Here is a 21274-nt window from a genome sequence, read left to right on the forward strand (position 1 = left end):
AGCCGCGGCGCGAAAATAAAATTTGGTATTTATTGCATTAAAGGGGGATTCTGGGTTTAAAATTGCTTTTAAATATCGTTTATTTATTAAATAAAAAATATTATAACAATATAGACATGTCAGAATGAAGAAGTAATAACGAGAAATTAAAAAAATTAAATTTCATATACATTTTAGGGTAAATTCATGGAAAATCTGTTTTTCAGCAGCTTAGGGAAGCTCATTAATATTCATGAGATATTCACAAAATCACGTCATCAGTGGATTCCAAACTCGCGACGTCAAGCTTAGTACGTTGTGTTCTCTCTCCTCTCTGTCAAACGACGACCTCGACCACCCGATCATTGTGAAATACATTTTTTGTAGATTTGCTAAGCTAGGCCAAAAGTGTAATAATAACAGTAGAGTAGCATATTTATTTGACATTTAATGAAAAACAAAATTTAGTACAGATTACGGAGTCATAAATTATACTATTTTTATACCTTGAATTAATAGTACAGATCGTATATCGGCTTCACGTACTAGGCTAGGCCTAGCCTAAATCATTTTATTCATGCCGGGGTGAGAGCCATTTCTGACTAGGGATTCCATGCCACGATGGCTACGTTAAAACATTGGGGCCATCATTCATGGGCCTAGCTAGCCTATTAATAAACGATTGGCCCATCAATAACAAAACTCAGTGGATTCCAAACCCATCCTATCAACCAAACTCCTAAACAATCTAAACCTAAAACGTTCTACAAAAATCGGCTGTAAATATTGAGGCAAAACAAGGTCCGATCGCCGTCCGCACGTATGGTGTCCCGATCGTCTAATGTAATAAGTAGGCCTAGTTTACTCTCCAAAAAAGCGGATACTGCATCAAGCAAGTAGACCGGTAGAGTAGGAAGGAGACCCAGCCTAGCCGATCCGGCCCAGTTAAAAATTGAGCTAGCTAGTGTAGTAGACCCTATGCGAATTGATACTACCAGGCCTTTTACTATAGGCTACACTTGTTAAAATTAGCAATACTGTACTTATGTTTACAAATATTCCAACTCTCTCATTCGAGCTATATTATCTATACCATTCCGGTAGGTTGAGTCGACCTTCAATCAAATACTGTACATCGTTCATGTTGTGATTATAGACGGGGTATACTCGACCCGACCAGTTTGGTATTGTATACTGTATCTGATTATCACGTGATGATGCCAGGCAGCGGCAGAGAGAGCACGTGTATCGTCGTCTCGCTCTCCTCGCTCAGCAGGAATGTATACGTTACGCTTCATTGATTTTGAAGGCTTTCCCTAAGTCAGTGCGAAAATCGGCAAACGTAAAGTGCAAACTTATCTAATTTTTCACTGTTTTGATGGATTTTCATAGAAAATTGACTTTATAAATGGGAAGACCGACTAAAATTACATCAGATAAGTATAATTTTACAAAAGTAATTGATATGGTTAATGATAACGAGTCGTCGGAAGATTGACCATTTCACGAATTTCCTATTCTGTAACCACAGTGTGATTTTGCCGTAGCTGCACTTGTAATCTGGCCTCATTTCACAGCCTTCGTTCTGCTTCACTGGGCGCTTATATAAATTGAAACTTTTACCGTTCAAGAGACAAACAAATATATTTTACATTTTTTACTATTCATTTTAAACCCGGAATCCCCCTTTAAATGCATAATCGCTATCAAGAGTACGCCCTCAGTCGATCTAAATAACCTACGCTTATTGTTAACACAGCAAATTCTTTGCTTTTAGCAAAGAATATATATCACAAGAATGAGTAATCCGCGATTTTCCCTGTAACAGTAATATTGTCCATGTGGTAGGGCGCCGCCATAAGTGTGGATGTATCTGGATGTATACAACTTTTTGTGACGGTTTCAATAATCAAAGGCTAGACCACCGGTAGTATTTTCATAATAAAAAATGTCATCAACTACATGCCAACATCATGTTAAATACTATTTGGATATTTAATTGTTCGTTTTATGCAATTTATTTAGTAAAAACTGCCGTATAAACAGTTTGCTTTATCAACCGGGCGCTACGATAGCGTGACCGGGCGTGTTGGTGTTTACGCGTTTTCACAAAGGATAGTTTAATAATATTCCTATATTTAACTTCTTTCTGGTAAAACAAATAAATGTTAATAACATTTAACATTTTGTCCTATTAATAACATGTATTTTATACTAATTTATATCATAAAAACAATACTTAATTTACCGGGCGTAGAGTAGTACACGGCAATGGTAAAGAATAGGCCGTGCGTGATTGTTGGTGTTGCTGTGTTAGGCCTTTTTTGTGAACTAACTTAGCATGTTAGTAAATAATTGTCTGTAGAAGTGGATGTACACTAGTTTGTTAATAAATATGTATTATAAAATAGTTTACAATTGCAAAAACTATTATCATAATTCTATTTAATGTGACATGTATAATATCTATTAAATCAAGTCTTATTTTAGTATTTATACATCCGCCCTTATGAGGGCGGGCATCACTCACTGGAGCTCTCTGTTACAAATTTCTCATGCAAAAATCGCGGAATACTCATTCTTGTGATATATTCTTTGCTTTTAGGTAGTCACTCATCCATTACCACCACACAGCGACCTCACTCACTTACTTCAGGCCAGGGTTTACAGTAGTAGCTTAAGTACGTAGGTATAAAAAGGCTTGGTTGTTGCTGGGTGGAAATTTTGATTGGAACCCTGTTTAAAAATCTAATGCATCAATTGTATCTGTAACGTTATAGTAAATATGTCGATTCCTTTATGGAAGCAAACAATATTGGAACGGAAAGAAAAAAAGAAAGAGGAAGAAAAACGGAAAGCCGCTGAAGCTGAGCAACGCCGGTTGGACGCCCTACCGCCGTGGAAACGCGTTATCGAGGAAAGAAATGTCATCATTATTTCGGCGGACAAAACAGAAGTAGGCCTAGGTCTAGAAGTTAAAAAGTCGGATCGAAAGGTAGCTGAAAAAATAAAGGATCATTTGAAAAAAGAAAAAAATGATGATGGTGTTTCTGAGGAACACTGCACGTCCGTTGGAGACAACCCATTTTTGAAACTCGACAAAAACAGATCACATAAAACACAAAATTCACGAAATGTTGGTGCATCAACTTCAAAAACAACTAGACCAGAAGGACATGGAATAAAAATTAATAAAACTGGTGTAACTTTTATTCAACAAAGTACAAAACCTGATGTAGCAGCAACATCTTTCACCTCAACACAGAAAAAAACTGAGCATAATGTACCAGTATTGTCAGAAAATAATGAATCTGTAAAGCAAAATGATTTTGTTGACAAACAGCAACTTAGTGTAAGTGAACTACTTGGACGATTCAAGTATTCATCTCAAGAAAACCTTTTGGATGTAGGTATTACATCACCACCAAGACAATCAAGGAGTACATCAACAAATAAGACCTCAAGAAGCAAAAGTTTAGATCGCAATACAGCCAAGAAAGTTGATAATATTTCACATTCTGTACACTGTTTACCAACTGCTGCAAAAGCCTCACCATCTTTTCCACATTCAAAACAAGTTTTATCAACTCCTAAAGTAACTGAAAAGGACAATTTGCACTCTGCTCTAATAAATAGCGAGTATGATATCCTGACAAGAAAGAAGAATAAACCAGATTTGTCTGCGAGTGAGTTAATTGATTTAGGAGCAGATGCTCCCATTAGCCCCTTGTCAACATTGTCACCGTTCAATTTTGAAATTATTGAAAGTGCTCGTATACAAAGAAAGATTAAAGCTGATAAAAATGAAATTGCAGAGACAGAAAAAGGAGATATAAATACAAATCTAGGTAACAAAAACTACTCTGTTTCCACGCAAAAATACAAGAATGAACATGTAACCCAAAAAAAAGGAAATAAGAAAGAAGATGTGTCTGTTGATACAAACTCATTTAGAAATAATGACAACTTGAAGAAATCTGTTTTAGGAATGCCTTCAACACATACTGTTCAAGACCTTTCTCCAGTACCACCACCAAGAAATAAGAAAAAGAAAAAAGCTCCAAAATTAGAAGAAGCTGTCATGAAAAAAGAATCTCATAAAGAAAACTCAGCTAATGAAAAAACATTTTCTATAAAATCTGTCCCACAGCAACAAAATCTTAAAAAAGAAAACAAAGTTCACTTAGTAATTGGCGATGTTAAAACAAAACAAGTTGGTGTTAAAAGTGAAGTAAGTGCAGCCAAGGAAAATCATATATCATTGAATGATAAAGATGACCTACCTGTTTCAAATATAGATGACATTTTATTGTCACCTGTAAAACGAGAAGTAGGTGAAGAACTTGAAACGTATAAACGAAAATCAGATGACAAATTGGTTAATCTAAGTGATGGGGAGAAAAAGAAAGGAGTTGTTAAAAAAATAACCTCTGTAGAGTTTGTCGGAGAAAACGAATTTACTGGAAATCTTTCCATATTAAAGTCAGTTGATGGAAATCATGCAATAAAATCAAAGGTGAGTCAGTTCACAGTTATAATATAATTCAGAGAGAAATTCTAGGCACTGTACTGTGGGAATATTTGCTGTGTTAGTCTTATTAATGTATACTACTAATTTCAAATTTAATTCATAATTTTTGAGATTGTGTTTACTCAATATTTAAGATGCCCACAAATATTTTAAAAACTTGAGTACCATAATTAAAGTTAAAAAATATGAACCAAAGAGAAAAAAATAGGGTGTTTCCTGAATTAGTCAACCATTGAATGAGTAGTATACAGCACATTGTTGCCCATTCATGCATACAGCACCTACTGTACTATGCATACAAATAAAGTACTTTTTTTCTTTTGTGATTTACTGTACAGTATTGTGTTGGATATGCCCTTTAGACATCTGTAATTCAATGACGTATCCATGCTGTACCTGCTGAGTATCAGCAAAATACATACAACCAAATACAAGTTATCATGTGTGGGCAATGGTCATATTGACATTTTAAGGTGTAACTGTAATAATGTTTGAACAAACTTGATTTTAAAAATACTGTTGATAGAACTGGCACAATCTAAAATTCTAAGTTGGATCATACTCTTGAATTTATAATACATGTAATAACCACATTTAATTAGGTTATACTGTATGCATTGTTGATATAAAGTTAGTCTGGGCTCCAGACGGAGTTTTTTCTTAATATTAGTAAAAATATAAATATTTTTGCACATATGGCGTTTCATACATGTATTACTTGAGTTTGGATACTCCGTCTGGGGAAACACGCAAAAGTCACGTGGTTTGACACCAAGAATTCTTGGTGCATAGATTATCCGGTTGACTAGTTTCAGCTGCATGCGATTGGCTACTCACTCGTACACCGTTTTAATATTCATGTTTCAGAATTTCAAAGACTCAACAACTAAGAAGGTACGCATGCGCTATGTTACGTTTAGAAAATGTGTACTTGGGTACATTAATGACAGTTTCTGAAGGCTAGAAATGATTTTATACCGTATGCCTAGTAGTAGTCTGGTAAACATTTGATAGGATTTTTCCCAAGAAAACTCGTCTTGCTTCTCCGCAAATCAAACATTGAATGGATTGAATGGATCATTACGCGGAGATAATTTGATTTAATTCCCACCCAGACCCTGTCCTGTTCTGTGTAGTGGTGTAGCCCTGTCTGTTGTTGTGTGTGAATCCTGTTGTGTGCCGGTGGTGGTATGTACAGTAGGCCTACCTTATTGGCGTTTTATTTGGCAGGTCATACGTGCCAGTTGAGTAGGACCTACGAAGGAGGCCTAGGCTAAGGACTAAACAATTAATAAACAAAACAACTTGGCAACACGATTTCATATTTCAACAGTTCTCGATCGTACATTCAGCACTGTACGTACTCTATCTTTTTCATTTTGAAACAAAATGATCATTGGTTGATTCGAAATCCATATTTACATACCGCCCGCCCCATATAGCCAAATACGGTATGATAACCTACGTCATTCTTATCGGATGTTTGCGGTCTGCAAATCGATTTCTATACGTGTTTCACAAGTCTGTATTTTCAGACAAAAATCGCAGTCGAAATAAAAACAAATAAATAAAAATAAAAAACAATACAGACTTGGGGCAAGTCTAATATAAAGTTTGCGGTACACCACATATATATCGTCGATTTCAATCCAAGTCTGCCCTAAACCGTCTCGGCCAAAGTCAAGTCAGCCCCAAGTCAAGTCGGCCTCAAGTCAACTCGGCCAAAAAATAATCGGTCAACTCTGCCCCATTAAAGTATGGAACGCCAAAAGTGCAAATGATGGGATTGATAAAATAATATTTCTTCACAATTTTTTAACTATAAATAATTCTGACTTTTAATGAATATTAATATTTAGACAATAATATATTTAGCAAAAAAAAATAGGAATGATTTCACCAAATTTCCTTTATTTACGTTCAATAAAATTTCAAATTGCACAATTGAAAACAATTTCGTAGCTGCGCCTTTTGGCAGCTTTTTCGATATCTACAACTGCTACGTGTTTTCACTGACCAGGGGATTCCCCTTTTATTTAAACGCAAATCATGGACAAAAACAATGTACAATCATTTTTTCTATGGCCAAATGGTGGAACGTAGGCCTCCGTTTTCGATTTACTAAAATACCTGCACGTGTTTTTGTAACACGCGGGTACTATATTCATATCGGCAATGAGTTCATTTTTTTATATGATATTATTAATTATATTATTTTTTTTATTTCTTCATTTTTTTTAAAGAATCATAATAATATTAAGCACTTTTTGCGTTCCATACTTTATTGTGGCCGAGTTGACCGATTAGTTTTTGGCCGAGTTGACGTGAGGCCGAGTTGACTTGAGGCCGACTTGACGTGGGGCAGACTTGACGTGGGGCAGACTTGACTTTGGCCGAGACGGTTTAGGGCCGACTTGACCTGCACCCATATCGTCACACGAACCGGCGAATCCGCAAAATGTCCATTTCGAGAAAATCACGATTGTAAAAAAGGCACTTTTTGCACGGTCATTTCTCGCAAGAAAAAAAGCGAATGTCCATTATTTTTGTGGTAATTATGTAAAAATATATCAAATGAATAATTTTAAAGTGTCCATAAAAAAATAAACTCATTAATTAAAGAGTAATCACTTAATTAATACATTCGTCACTTCGTGTGAAGATTATTTACCGCGTATCACGTAACTAAGCGATATTCGACGCATATTCGTCACTTCGTGTGAACAAGAATCTTACGCAATGACTATGAAATATGCGGTATTCGCCGTGATTGCGTGGTAATGAATAGGCAGTTCCACGTAAACATCTTAGATAGAGCCCTAACGATAATAATATAAAGTAAACAAATTATTCTGTTAAAAATCCAAAAGAACAATCACAAATCAGTTGCAAAATATAATTTATAGTAGCCTAACTGATGCACAAACATCATTTCAGCTATTGTAAATAATAAAATATTGTAATTTAATTATTAATTTATACATTATTTGATCTCTACATAAGGCAAGGCAATGTTATATAGTTAGAATAAACGTTTTTAATTCAATATTCCCTTAGTAGGCCCTACGGGAACAGTTAAAAAATAATTTAGACAGTCCATTGTACAATACGGCTTTATCAGCATATTAGGCCTACAATCATTTAGCCATTCATGGCCAATATAGTATTTATTAAATAACATTTAATGTGTTATCTGCCTTTTCTAATATCCGTATTAAAAGGCTAATTTTAATTATTTACTAATTTAATGTGATACCGTAGCAATGTGGTCTTATTGTAGGGCATATCACAGGATAACATTTTTTTTCAGAACTAATATTCGTGGTGTACCGCCAACTTTATATCAACATTTGATTTTGCCATGCAAACTTTCAAACAATACTTTATATGCATATCGTAAGCGTCCGCGTCTGTTGCTTTCAACTGGTCAATGTGTCTTTTCCACACTCTGCCATCCTGAACACTAATTACGTATGATTTTGGAGCAATATGTTCAAAGGATAACCTAGAGCAAGAGCCTACGCGCATCAAGCGGGGTACACAATGTGCTCGTGCATATACTACAGACAATCAAACAAAATATGACATTTTCTTGGACCAAAATAACAATCTTAACATTAACCTTCTTTCAAATGTTCATACAGTACACTATATTAATGTTAAAAGTATATACTGTACAGTCAGATCTGTACAGTACTTTGACAGTACATCATTTTTCAAAATGTTTTTTTCAAGATGTCATAGTAAAAAAAAAAGATTCATTGCAGTATTATACTTTTACAGTGCATCATTTTTCACAATGTTTTTTCAAGATGTCATCCTAGTAAAAAAAAATGCATGCGGAATCTTTAACTTGTGTATGGCTCGGTTTAGTCTGGACTCCAGACTGAGTTTTGTCTTAATTTTAGTAAAAATATATATATTTTTGCACATGGCATTTCATACGTGTATTACTTGAGTTTGGATACTCCGTTTGGGGAAACACGCAAAAGTCACGTGGTTTGACATAGTGCATAGATTATCCAGTTGACTAGTTTCAGCCGCATGCGATTGGCTATTCACTCGTACGCTGTTTTAATATTCATATTTTAGAATTTCAAAGACTCAACTCAACTGAGATGTAGCGCATTCGCTATGTTACGTTTAGAGCTGTAGACAATGTGTGGGGATGTACACACGTGACGTGTGTACTTTTGTACATTGATGAAAGTTTCTAAAGGCTAGAAATGATTTTACTGTATATGCCCAGTAGTCTGGTAAACATTTGATGGGATTTTCTCCAAGAACATGGAAACACTTCTTGATAATGATAGGCATAGCTTTTTCGCAAATCAAACATTGAATGGATTTATTATGCAGAGATTATTTAATTCCCACCCAGACCCTGTCCTCCTCCTAGCCTGTCCTGTCTGTGTGGTGGTGTAGCTCTGTTGTGTGCCGGTGGTGGTATATGTACCTTATTTTTTTAATTTTTTTAAATTCTCATTTTAGGCAAATTGCCAAGGATAACCACAAGTAAATTCATTCACTATCCTTCTCAAAGGTGGCAATCCCATTTACAAGACAAACATATACACAAGATACTACATAAACAAAGACTTTGGAGTGGAGTTGTAAATTGTTATGAGAAAAAAACCTATGACAGGACTTTAACCTAGGACCCTTAGATTGGTAGCCAAGCATCATAACCACCAATCCACAGCCCCACTCATAGGCCTACGTACGAGTTGAGTTGGCCTACGAAGGAGGCCTAGACAATTACCGTAGTTCCTCGGGTATAATCCCACCTCGAGTATAATCCCACCCCCGACTTTACGATTACCTTCGCACGCAAGCATATCCCCGGGAAAAGTCCCAATGTATAATTTATCATTAGGATAGAGGTAGGCCTAGTTAGCTAGGCCGACATCGATTTTTTTAAAGAAATTCTCACCAAAAAATAGAGTAATTTCTCTGAATTCGGCTGACTTCATTTCATTTCATTTCATAGTAACATTTATTTCCTTCATAATATACAAAATAAATAATATAATACAAAATTCATGACGAGAAGAAAGATAGTTAAAACAATACAATTTTTTTTTTTCTCATCTTTAAAACTTATTAAAACTCATCAAACATTGGCCATCGTAAAGTTGAATACAACCTTAATATCATTGCCCCGAGCTTCGCGTTTTAGGGCATTTTTTAAGTAGAAATCTGGGAGAAAATCTATACAGTAGGCATAGACCAATTAGGCCGCCTAGGCCTAGATGACCTGGCAGTCTAATGTCTAGGCCTACATCGGAATATAACTTTAGATAGCCTAAATCGTAGCCAGAAGAAATATTGTCATTTTCAGTTCATGCACTGGGAAATCCCCGGGTATAGTCCCACCTCCAAAATTCGGGCAAATTTCACGTACAAGGGGGGTGGGATTATACCCGTGGAACTACGGTAATAAACAAAACAACTTGGCAACACATTTTTATATTTCAACAGTTGTTCATTCTCGATCGTACATTTAGCACTGTACGTAATACGGTATGATAACCTACGTCATTCTTATCGAATGTTTGTGGTCTGCAAATCGATTTCTATACGTGTTTCAGAAGTCTGTATTTACCCAAAAAATGATGTTTTTCGCCCAAAAAAAAGCCAACTTACAGACATTTCATTATTTTTTTATATAAATTACCTGCTATAATAGTCCTAGTCATGATAGAACCAATAATAAGTGATTTGGAGGAGGTTTGCGCAGGTTTTTTTTAGGTTTGCACGATTTACACTGTAAAATCTGACATTTTACCCCAAAAAATGATGTTTTTCGCCCAAAAAAAAGCCAACTTACAGCAATTTCATAATTTTTTTTTCATAAATTACCTGCTATGATAGTCCTAGTCATGATAGAACCAATAATAAGTGATTTGGAGGAGGTTTGCGCAAGGTTTTTTTAGGTTTGCACAGGTTTTTTTTAGGTTTGCGCGATTTACACTGTAAAATCTTACATTTTACCCAAAAAATGATGTTTTTCACCCAACTTTAACAGCAATTTCATTTTTTTTTTCATAAATTACCTGCTATGATAGTCCTGGTCATGATAGAACCAATAATAAGTGATTTGGAGGAGGTTTGCGCAGGGTTTTTTGAGGTTTGCGCTTGGTTTGCGCAGTTTAGCAATATCCAAAAATGGGGTATGTAATTGCATGATGCGCTCTATTAAATTGGATTAACTAGTACAAAAAGAGAAAACAAATTCTATTTGTGGCCATATGGTGACGTCAGAACATCCGGTAGGTACAAATTTACATGGATTGATTTCTACAACTCATCAGCTTCCATAATACATTTTTAAAAATGGGGGCAACTAGCATTATACTTAGCACACGATTATTAAAGTTTAACGTGCATGTGCGTCATTATTTTGCAACTAAAGTTTATCAAAATAAATGAAATCTACTACAGAAAATATGAAAAATAAAATTCAATTTTATTATTGAAAATTGTTAGAAAATTGATGACTTTTACGCGATATGCGCTCTATTGAATGTGACGAACTGTGTCGAAAGAGATAAAAATCAGATGGCCATATATGATGACGTCATAACATATTTACAGTCTAAATTCATATTTACAACTCATTACCTTTAAAAAAAAATTTAACATGGATAGATTAACACATTATTTTAATTTAATTTCATATTTCACATCATTAATTTTTATAGTTTGATTAAAGGCATTTTTATCATTGTTTTATTTTCTTTCATTTTGTTTGTTTTATGTTGACATATTTAAATAAACTGATTTGCCACTAGAGTGTAGAGTTTTAAGTTTAACAGTTTTAAACCTACTGTGGACATGGTGAAACTGAATAATAAAATGCAGTTTAGTTGTGTCCAGCTGTTACTACAGTACTGTGTAGCTACCTCACAAAAACATATTTTCTTTACACCATCTATCAAATACTGAGAATGCAGCTATTGTGTGCCATTTTCCAGATGACTTGCTCAGTGGCTGGTGTAAAGCATAATGCTATTACTGTACAACAGAATAATAGATAAGATTTTAAAATGACATTTCTTATTGATCTATTTGCACTTTTATTAATTGGGTTTTAAATCTCTAATTTTGTTATCTGCATTAATGTATTAAATTAATACTCTAGCCAAATGGGTATCGCTTTCCAGACACAACTGATGATAGCCAGCCTCTTTCTATAGGCCACAGACCCTGTATGCTTGGAGCTTTAGTAAGTTTTGGGTTAGCCAGGCTAAGTTTTGGTAAAGTTCAAAAGGATGAACCTATAATACCATGAATGCATTTTCATTGTTGTGATCGACCATAATTTGTTATTGTTCAAAAGTTCCAAAATTAATTTCAAAAACTATGCTCTGTTTGTTAAATCGACCAACTAAAGTCCCAAAAAAGAGAGGAAAGTAAACGAGTGTCATTTTCATTTTTATGATGTAATTTTATAAATTGGGTCACATATTTTCAACAACAGTATACTGCTCCTCAGAATGAAAGGTAACCATCATGTTTCAAAATACAGTCTTCCCAGTATAATTCTGGTCATTTTGCATGGATCAATTATTATAATGAATATGAACATGTTGCTCCCAGATTGCAGACAGAGAGAAGATTGTATTACGATTTTGTGGCAAAATTTCTATTTATATTTGACGTGGTCAATTTCTTTTTTTTTTTCAGATCCAGCATTATAGATTAGTAGGGCTAAATATTTCATAAATGATAAAAACAATCCGTCAGGTTGCAAAAAAATATAAATATCCATTATTTTGTTTTAAAAAGTTAAATCCGCGTCTGAATAATAGATTTAATAATACTTCTAAAAAAGTGCACCTTGTAAAATTCAGAGATGGAAGACAGCTACTATACTGTATCTACTGATATTCACTTTTTATGTCTATTTCGTTTCAGAAATCTGTTACATTTAATCAACAGTTAAGTGAAACCTTTGATTATGCTTCGGAGGCAGCTGCAAATTTGTTTTTTGATGAAATTGAATCAGTTGGCAGTACAGAAAATGAAAATTTAAAGGACAGTTCAGATGTTAAATTAACTGACGAAGTTACTGACAACATCAATGAAGATGATGAAATTGAACACAAATCTGTTGACGATGGCCTTAAAAGCAATACATCAATAGGAAATAAAGGTGACTTTCTTTTTCTTTGCTATTTTTTTGTGGTGTCGCATGATTTTATAACATAAGCCTTGTTGAACCATGAGCCCCTTTCACACAGAATTGCAGCCCTATTTTGATAAGCAATCCAATTCAAATTCAAATTTATTCGCCTCAAGAAACATAAAAAAAAACTGTACATTTAAATAAAAGGGTTTTAACAAATTAAATTAAGTGTCAAAATCATTTTTTAAATTGCTATATAATAGAAGCAAGTAAAAATGACCTAGATTTGGAATCACTAATAAATATCTGGTGAAATAAATTCACTTACATTTAATAATGTTGGACAACTTAGGTAAATTTAAAGAGTGAAGGAGAGCTGTGTTTCTACAGAATTTAGGTAAACCTAACGCTTCTTTTAATTAATTTACCTTGTGTTTTTTCCAAGTCAAGAATATCCTTCTTGCTTAGATTACACATTGTAGGCCATACTGTACGTTAGAGTTGTTTTTCAGACATGTAGTTTTACATCTGTAGACGAACCATGTTTACACATGCCAGTTCCTTGCAATGCATAGAAAGCTCTCTGACATTTACTTATTCTGTTCCTGACGTGAGCATCGCCTAGGTATGTGACGACATCAACACATGCCAAGATACTGTTATCTACAGATAAATTTGGGATCTTAAGATTACCACTTAGTTTAATGCCTAGGTATGTGACGACATCAACACATGCCAAGATACTGTTATCTAGATACCATTTGGGATCTTAAGATTACCACTCATTTTAATGCCTAAGTATGTGACGACATCAAGACATGCCAAGATACTGTTATCTAGATACCATGTGGGATCTTAAGATTACCACTCAGTTTAATGCCTAGGTACGTGACAACATCAACACATGCCAAGATACTGTTATCTAGATACCATGTGGGATCTTAAGATTACCACTCAGTTTAATGCCTAGGTACGTGACGACATCAACACATGCCAAGATACTGCTATCTAGATACAATGTGGGATCTTAAGATTACCACTCAGTTTAATGCCTATCCATAACTTATTACGATTGAAACTATATTATGGTTGAAAACGGTATATTACCGAAGATTGTTGGTACTATAAATAAATCGGACAACAATAGGCCAACATAACATTTACAGTAGGCCTAGGCCTATATACTACATATAGGCATATCGTGTAACCGCCCAACTAGCCTACCAACCACCAATTCATTTTAGTTACGCTTTTGGCGGCATTTTTTAATTGAACGACCGTAGCTTGCTGCATTGTTATCCCAATTTTGTTTTTTTTTACTGTTGCCTATTACCGGAAGACGCTCACTGCTGAGGGTGAGGAATATCGCTCAGTTCATTGAACCCAGTACGGTACGGTAATAGGAATCTTGACTATTTTAGATAGATAATACAATTTCAAGATGCCTCTACAAACCAGAGCCCAAATACATGCGACGCCACCACCAAAGTTAACACCCATGACTGACCAATCATCATCACCAACCAACAAACAAAACGAAAACTCACCACCCATACTAACAAAAATATGCGCTGAACACCCACCAGCAGATGCAGAAGATACCTTGTCAGATGATGACGAGTTGACCCAGTTTAATAATGACAACAACACATCCTTCCATGAGGATTGTAATCTAGCCATAAATAGTCTAGAAAAACTGTTCATAGACATGTTGGCAAATACCGTGAAAGAAAACTGCGAGTTAAATGTTAAAATAACCAACGATGAAAACCGCCGTCTCTTAATAGAAAATAACAAACTGAAAAGCGAGATAAAAACCTTAAAAGAGAAAATAAAGTCAAAGACACCAAATGACACACCTAGGGTTGAACACAGTCAACATTGACGTCACCCCATCGTTATCTCCACAAAAATCACACCAGTAGCCACAGCAGAGGTGAAGGTAATGGATACACTAAGCTCTTTGTAACTTTTCTCCCGACGCCGACTAGTATCTAGTCCGGTGCTTTCATAGACTACACAAACCAACAGTGGTGTTGGTAGTCTATGAGTGCTAGCTTACCTGGATAAATGCCCTCCCACCGTCCTATCAGACAAGAGGTCTTGCGAAATGATGGTGGCAGTTTGTATGGAGGCTTCCATCTGATGGCATAGTTAATTACTATGCCATTTGTGGAGAGGGGTGTTCAATGAAAATTTCTACTTTTTGAGGTATATTTCGGTCTTTGAGGAGAAAGGGCTATTGTCGGTTTATCCAGGTAAGCTAGCACTCATAGACTAACAACACCACTGTTGGTTTAAGTGTAATTTATTTATATCCCTAAATTTACAATCGCGTATTCTGTAATTTTATTCGGCGCTATTCAATTGTTGTTTGACATTCATCACGGAGATGAAATACATTCACCAATTTGGTTCAACAAATTACACAAGAAACTCAAATCGCGAAAATAAAAGGTTGCGAAATAGTTAAAAAATGTCAAATCACGAAAAATAGGGCCGCAAACATTTTGGGCTTTACAGTATATATATTTTTTTAATGTCATTTACATACGATTTTACAGAAAAAGGGGGTAAAAATCTAAGTTAAAAATCGTTAAGATCTTCAATCGTTGAAGTTGAACCAAAGTCAACTTCAACGTTACGACCTACCTAACTGACCAATCAAATGGTTAAAAAATTGCATCATCATAGTTTGTTAAAAACTATATTCACGATGACAATTCTTGAATTTTTAGAACGTGATGATGATTTTTCACCTTTTTTGTTTTCAAAATAACAAGTGTAAGTAAAACAAACTAAATTATAATATAACAAGGCCATATACATGGCTGCAGTCGCGTGCTCAAATTAGTGTTTACTGACCGACCGACCGACCGACATAGTGAGCTATAGAGTTGCGTTGCACGCGACTAGAAACAATTTCATTTAATGTTTTTTTTTAGTGTACGCCTGAATTAAGATATCAGTGAGGGTTGAAGCCGGCCCGGCTCCGCATGACTTTCATAACACTCAAAAGAATCAAGAAACCATTAACAATTGCATAAAAATGAGTAAATATTATTGAAAATTTGAGACGAGGCGAGCGCCTCATCTGCCTCTTTTCACTCAAACCATTGTGTTAATATTTATTTATCTATATACTTTTTTTCTGTTGTAAAATTTAATTTTGAATTGAATTGAATGCTGGCTACTGCCCTGGCATAGACAAAACCATCCCCAATTATTCCATCTTGTAGGGACCAAATTGAGAATTTCCTAGTCATCACGCATGACAATAATCATGCTTTATGGTTGTTTTCGACCAATATGTTTTTTTATATTAATTTTATTATTATATAGTACAGTACATGTCTAACTTTGATAATATTACAGTTTTTGAAAATAACAATTTTTGTCTTGTTTATCAATACTGCAAAAATATCTAAAATTTCTCAACCTTTTATCATGCTTTAATGTGTACAGACCCTTTCACACAGATCAGGATTAATACAGTCACAACTGTAATACAGTACTTTCGAGACAGGCTTCTTTTCAAGATGGGCTTTTTTCAGAATTACTTTTACAATCTAAAAAAGACAGCTTATTTTCTAAATAAATGCTGTAAATTTTGCTTAGCGAATTTCAACTTTTCAAGGTTTTACGGTATTTACGGTATAAGTCCTGACGTGGTCTTATGTAAGCCAACATTTTTTTTTGTACGACCTTGCTTTCTAATGCTGATGTCTGATTTTTACTCTGTTTTTTCTGATAATACCTGTAGTGGAAAAAATAGATTATATTAAATTGTTGTTGACTCAAACTAATGCCATTGCTATAACAAAAATAATGTATGTGTATTACCGCAACTTAATAATCATGTATTTTCTTGAAGGTCTCCAAGCCTACGTACCAAACTACTTACAAAATGCTTACATGAGTACTATTGAAAGAAGACGTAATCAAGATGAGCCTCAAACAATACCAGTTAAAGGAATAATTGAAAATGAACCCATTGAAGCTGAACCTGAATCAACCTCAAACATCTTTTCTGGTTGGTCAAGTGGGAACTCTGCAATGCTCTTTTAAACATGTACTTTGCTTGACATCATAGTAAAGGCGTGGTCACACCAGACAATGATGATGTATGATAATAATAATAATAATAATGTCAAGTAAAAATTAATTTAGGTGGTCAGATTAACCATACTACTAATGTATCGTAATTGTATCGTATATAATCACTTTTTATGATCATGATTTGGATATGGTCAGTTTTATTAGTCATTAGGTATTTAACCATAAACACTTAAAATGTTGAAATGGTCTGAAAAGACCAAAAAGAAAAATTGACACGCAAAGTCAGTTAGCTGTACAGTGTAACATTTAATAGCTTAGTGTTGCATCCAATTATTATTAGGTCTGATACATTTATAACTTATTGGGTTTCGAGTTAAAAACCCTTGGTAACATTAGATTGCTTTATTAAACAAAAATTATAAAATTGTAATTTATTATTTATTTTAATGGAACAGTAAGTAAGGTACAATAACTAAAGTAAGCAATTTTATTAAAATGTCTATAATTATATAGCTTTTTGGTGACAAATAGAGATGCCGTTTTTCTGTAAATCAATTAAAAAAAATGTGTACTTAATGATATTCACAGTAACAATTAAAAAACTTCTGATTAGATTACAGTACTTCTCAATAATCACCTTTACCATTTATTATGATTATTACCGTAGGATTGACTCCATGGATGTGCTGGGCAGAGGTAGGTAGGAGTTTAACCAGTTAAATATATTTCAGGTAGTTTATTTCTACTTGTGGTTAATGATATTACAGGGATTCATTGGATTTCCAGTGAATTAGTGAGGCCTAAAACAATGAGTAGTATCTACATTAACGTTAACATAGACATTTAAATTTCAGAAAGTAGTGTATGTGCCTGTCTTCAATCATTCCTTGTATAGTTGCAAATGATAGTGCCTTGATTTTTGTCCTAATGTTTTAAATTTGTCATAAAAATGATAATTCACTTGTTAACAGTACATATCAATTTAGAATATTTGTTAGCATGTACAGCTACTTTGCTTACTTTGTCTAAGTATATGTATGCAAATAACTAATGTTTTGTAGCAGTATTATATTTTATACTTTAAAAAAACATAAAATTAGATTTAATTTATGGAAAAACCCTACTTTGTACATATTTATCTGGTTTAATATACATTATATATACATACCAACTGATTTCCCGATTTATGATGAGTGAGGCTTGACGTTTATGCTGACATACTTTTTCAAATTTGGCTTACCAGACACAATTGTTTGCGAATTATGGTAGCTATTGATACAAGATATTTTTTTTTGTTCTATGAAAACAAAAAACTATTCTGGCATAACAATTTTTACAGATGTTGTTTAAAATACATTCCCTTTTGGCATGTTCTTATTTAAATGCTGTAAGATGTACTGTATGATCATGGAGGGAAAACTAAATCATTTTCCGCCATGGTAAGCCATCTCACCATTTATCATTTTCAATCAAACTATTTTTTAAATAGTTGGAATTACAATTAATAAGAATATTGAATAAGAAACTATCCCTGCAATTTTGTTGTCAAAATAAATGGATTACGTGTTACTTTTAAAGACATTAAACCAGGGGCGGATTGCTATAAAACAGTCTTAACTGATGGTCTTAACTCCCCGATTAGAGCCGACTTTATCAGATAGACGGTCTTACTAAAGCCACCCCTGTTAGACCATTGCTATAAAACAGTCTTAGATAAGACCGCGTAAAGTAACAAATTGAGGGCGTACTTTGCGCGTAGAATACCAAATAAGGTAATGTTCGTCACGCTTGTTCAATTCACAATCATAACACTACGTACATTTCTACGCAAGAAAATCTATTCTAGGCCTATATGAGAATAAAATCTTAACACTTAAAACTCATTCAATTGGTTGTCTTTGATGATAAATAATACGTAAAAGCAACAAAGGTATAGCAATGGTCTATAATAGAGACTACTTTCTACGTCACGAATTATAGCCGGCTAAGACCGTTTATAGACCGCTTATAGCAATCCGCCCCCGGTCATTCTTTGTCTTAAACTACGTTCTATGGTTAATTATGATAAAAATAGAAAAACAATGTACTACAGTTCGTATTGTATGTTCATAATGTAGACGCCACAGCAGCCCTGTAGGCTTACATCTTCACTTCATACCCTAGTTTCTTTCTTTATTGACAGAATTTCAAATCGAGAACTTGATTGATGTTTCTTCCAAATTTGTTTCCCTTCACAATTGGCTCTAAATCACACCAAAAGTGGGTGCATCCCTCTGCGTGCATTGCATGCTGGTATTTATTTTGTAATAAAATTTTAAATTAAATTAGATCGAAAAAATGTAGATTAACTAGTTGTTATTCTTGGATTCTTGTGGTGTATACAGTAATACACCCGTTGTATGTAAACCTAATAATTTCACTTTTATTATATATCAAATACTATACATACATTTTAATTCATTTCGGTTTAGTTCATGTATATAAACAAAGTATTATGGATCTAAGTTTGGATACCGAGAGCGTTTGTTAATTTATCATTGATCAAGAAAGACAAAATATGTATAATCAATCACTACCGATGCAATATAAATTATGATCATTTGTAAAATAATTAAAAATGAACCTTCCTTTTAAAGAAAATCTATTTACCGTATGTTATGTATATAAATATTACTTGTTGTCCAGAAAACTAAAGATCTAGGAAACTAAAACATCTTAGACCCTGTTCATACACCATTACTCCATCAGTGTGAACATAGGCTTATTTGTTTGTAGATATAGAAAATGAACTAATCGTTGATTGTTGCTATTTAAAATTCAACTTAAGAACCATTAAGGTGTTTCCTGTATGTAAATTGATTGGGAAGATGTTCTTATTGTTTTAATCTTAATTGTATAGTCAGATTATTATAATTACGATTTATATTCAGATATGAGTACTGTATTATATATAAATTTTGTTTGAAAGGATCATAAATCACTGATATTTCAATTGTATAATTAATATTTTCTGTGATATAATTATAAATCTTGATTTGATGAAATTAAATAACAAAAAAAGTAATATATAATTGGGATCTAAAATAAAGTAATATATTACAGTACTTTTTTTTAAGCACAGAATATTAAGGTGATAGATATTTATGTATTTTATGGTGTAGAAATTTATAAATTAAACCTTGGTAGCTGTAAAAAAAATTTTGATTTTTTACAATGCACAATTTCAATTAAAGGCCAAATTTTATTGTGGGCCAAATATATGTAGTTATTTATAATATTAATTGATAATTAATCCTAAGGAACATTATTTGTACATATACGTGAATAATTTAGACCTAATTGTTGTTGCAATTTTGCTTCAATAGATTTAACAATATTCATAATAAAGAATTTTTAATTATATTACCAATCCTCCATTTGTATGTTATTAAGTGTGAAGAAAGCGATCAGCTTTCTTATACCAACTGTATGTACAAAGTACATGCTTTCTTATACCAACTGTATGTACAAAGTACATTCATATCACAGATGACCCACTAACTTTAAAAAAGAAATATAGGGGGATTTTATTAACATTTTTAATGCGTGCCGAAGAAGAAAAATGCATTGGCAACTATTATGTCTAGTTGTTTTTTATGTGTGTATATTTCCTCCTTATGTTGATTCCTTTCTTGTGCTACTGTTTTTGTTAAATGTTCAATCGGAAATGCAGTCGTTTACACTTTTACAGTTTGTATTCAAAGAACACATTGTCTTTTAAACATGTTGCCGCCGCGTCAATAGTCATCAGTCAATCAAGTTGACTGGTAACTGCTTTTTTCTAATACATGCTCTACGTGCATGCTTGCTCCTTTTTGTGCGAATTTGACCATATTTATTCAAATAAACGCCCTGGGGTGTTTAAGGGGTTTTTATTTTTTTGGTGTAATATGGTACAGGTGTATAATCCAATAAAACCCTATAGATTTGAAAAATACAACACAATTAATATCGAGAAATGATAAAATACAGTAAAACTTGTATCTAAGTTGTAATACAACAAATCTATTCTGTATAAAAATGGCCTATATGCATGTGGCGGAGCATTTATTCGAGGAAATAAAGGTTCAGGGGCATTTTATTCGAGGGGTGATTCGAATATGCGATATTCCAAATATTTGGCTCTGAAAAGTTGATGAGACAGTCACAATCGCTTTGGCGACAGCTTTGTGTCCCTCGTCCTTGCATGATGAAAGGGGTCATCGTGCAGAGTGATATTGCCGAGATGTTGATGGGGTTGTTAGAAGAGGGGATGATTGAACTGATGATGGAGATGATAAAGGGTGTGTTGGTGATGGAACGGATGATGATCTGATCTTGTAGCTGGTGATGGAACGGATGATGATCTGATCTTGTAGCTGGTGATGGAACGGATGATGATCTGATCTTGTAGCTGGTGCTGGGTGAGGTAAAGGAGCTGAAACTTGATACATGTAGACAGTCTATAAAAAAAAAATTATTTCTTGGCAATGAAAATGATGTCATTGTAAGTATGAGAATCAACCCATCAATTCCATAATATACGATGCATGAAT

General features: G+C 33.8%; 1 protein-coding gene across 1 annotated transcript; it reads left to right on the top strand.

The window, feature by feature from the left end:
- The first annotated feature begins 2643 nt into the window (after positions 1-2643).
- On the top strand, positions 2644-20018 carry LOC140046656 (uncharacterized). Its single transcript, XM_072091357.1, has 3 exons — positions 2644-4495; positions 12431-12668; positions 16516-20018. The coding sequence occupies exons 1-3, from the start codon at positions 2765-2767 to the stop codon at positions 16707-16709; spliced, it is 2163 nt and encodes a 720-aa protein (XP_071947458.1). The 5' UTR covers positions 2644-2764; the 3' UTR covers positions 16710-20018.
- The last annotated feature ends 1256 nt before the right edge of the window (positions 20019-21274 follow it).

This window comes from Antedon mediterranea, chromosome 4, assembly GCF_964355755.1.
Source record: "Antedon mediterranea chromosome 4, ecAntMedi1.1, whole genome shotgun sequence".
Classification (NCBI taxonomy): domain Eukaryota; kingdom Metazoa; phylum Echinodermata; class Crinoidea; order Comatulida; family Antedonidae; genus Antedon; species Antedon mediterranea.

Bases quoted from the DNA above. Each gene is read 5' to 3' on its own strand.
- LOC140046656 (XM_072091357.1), top strand. From the start codon at position 2,765: ATGTCGATTCCTTTATGGAAGCAAACAATATTGGAACGGAAAGAAAAA. The intron at 4,496-12,430 runs GTGAGTCAGTTC...ATTTCGTTTCAG, and splicing joins ATCATGCAATAAAATCAAAG to AAATCTGTTACATTTAATCA. The intron at 12,669-16,515 runs GTGACTTTCTTT...ATTTTCTTGAAG, and splicing joins TACATCAATAGGAAATAAAG to GTCTCCAAGCCTACGTACCA.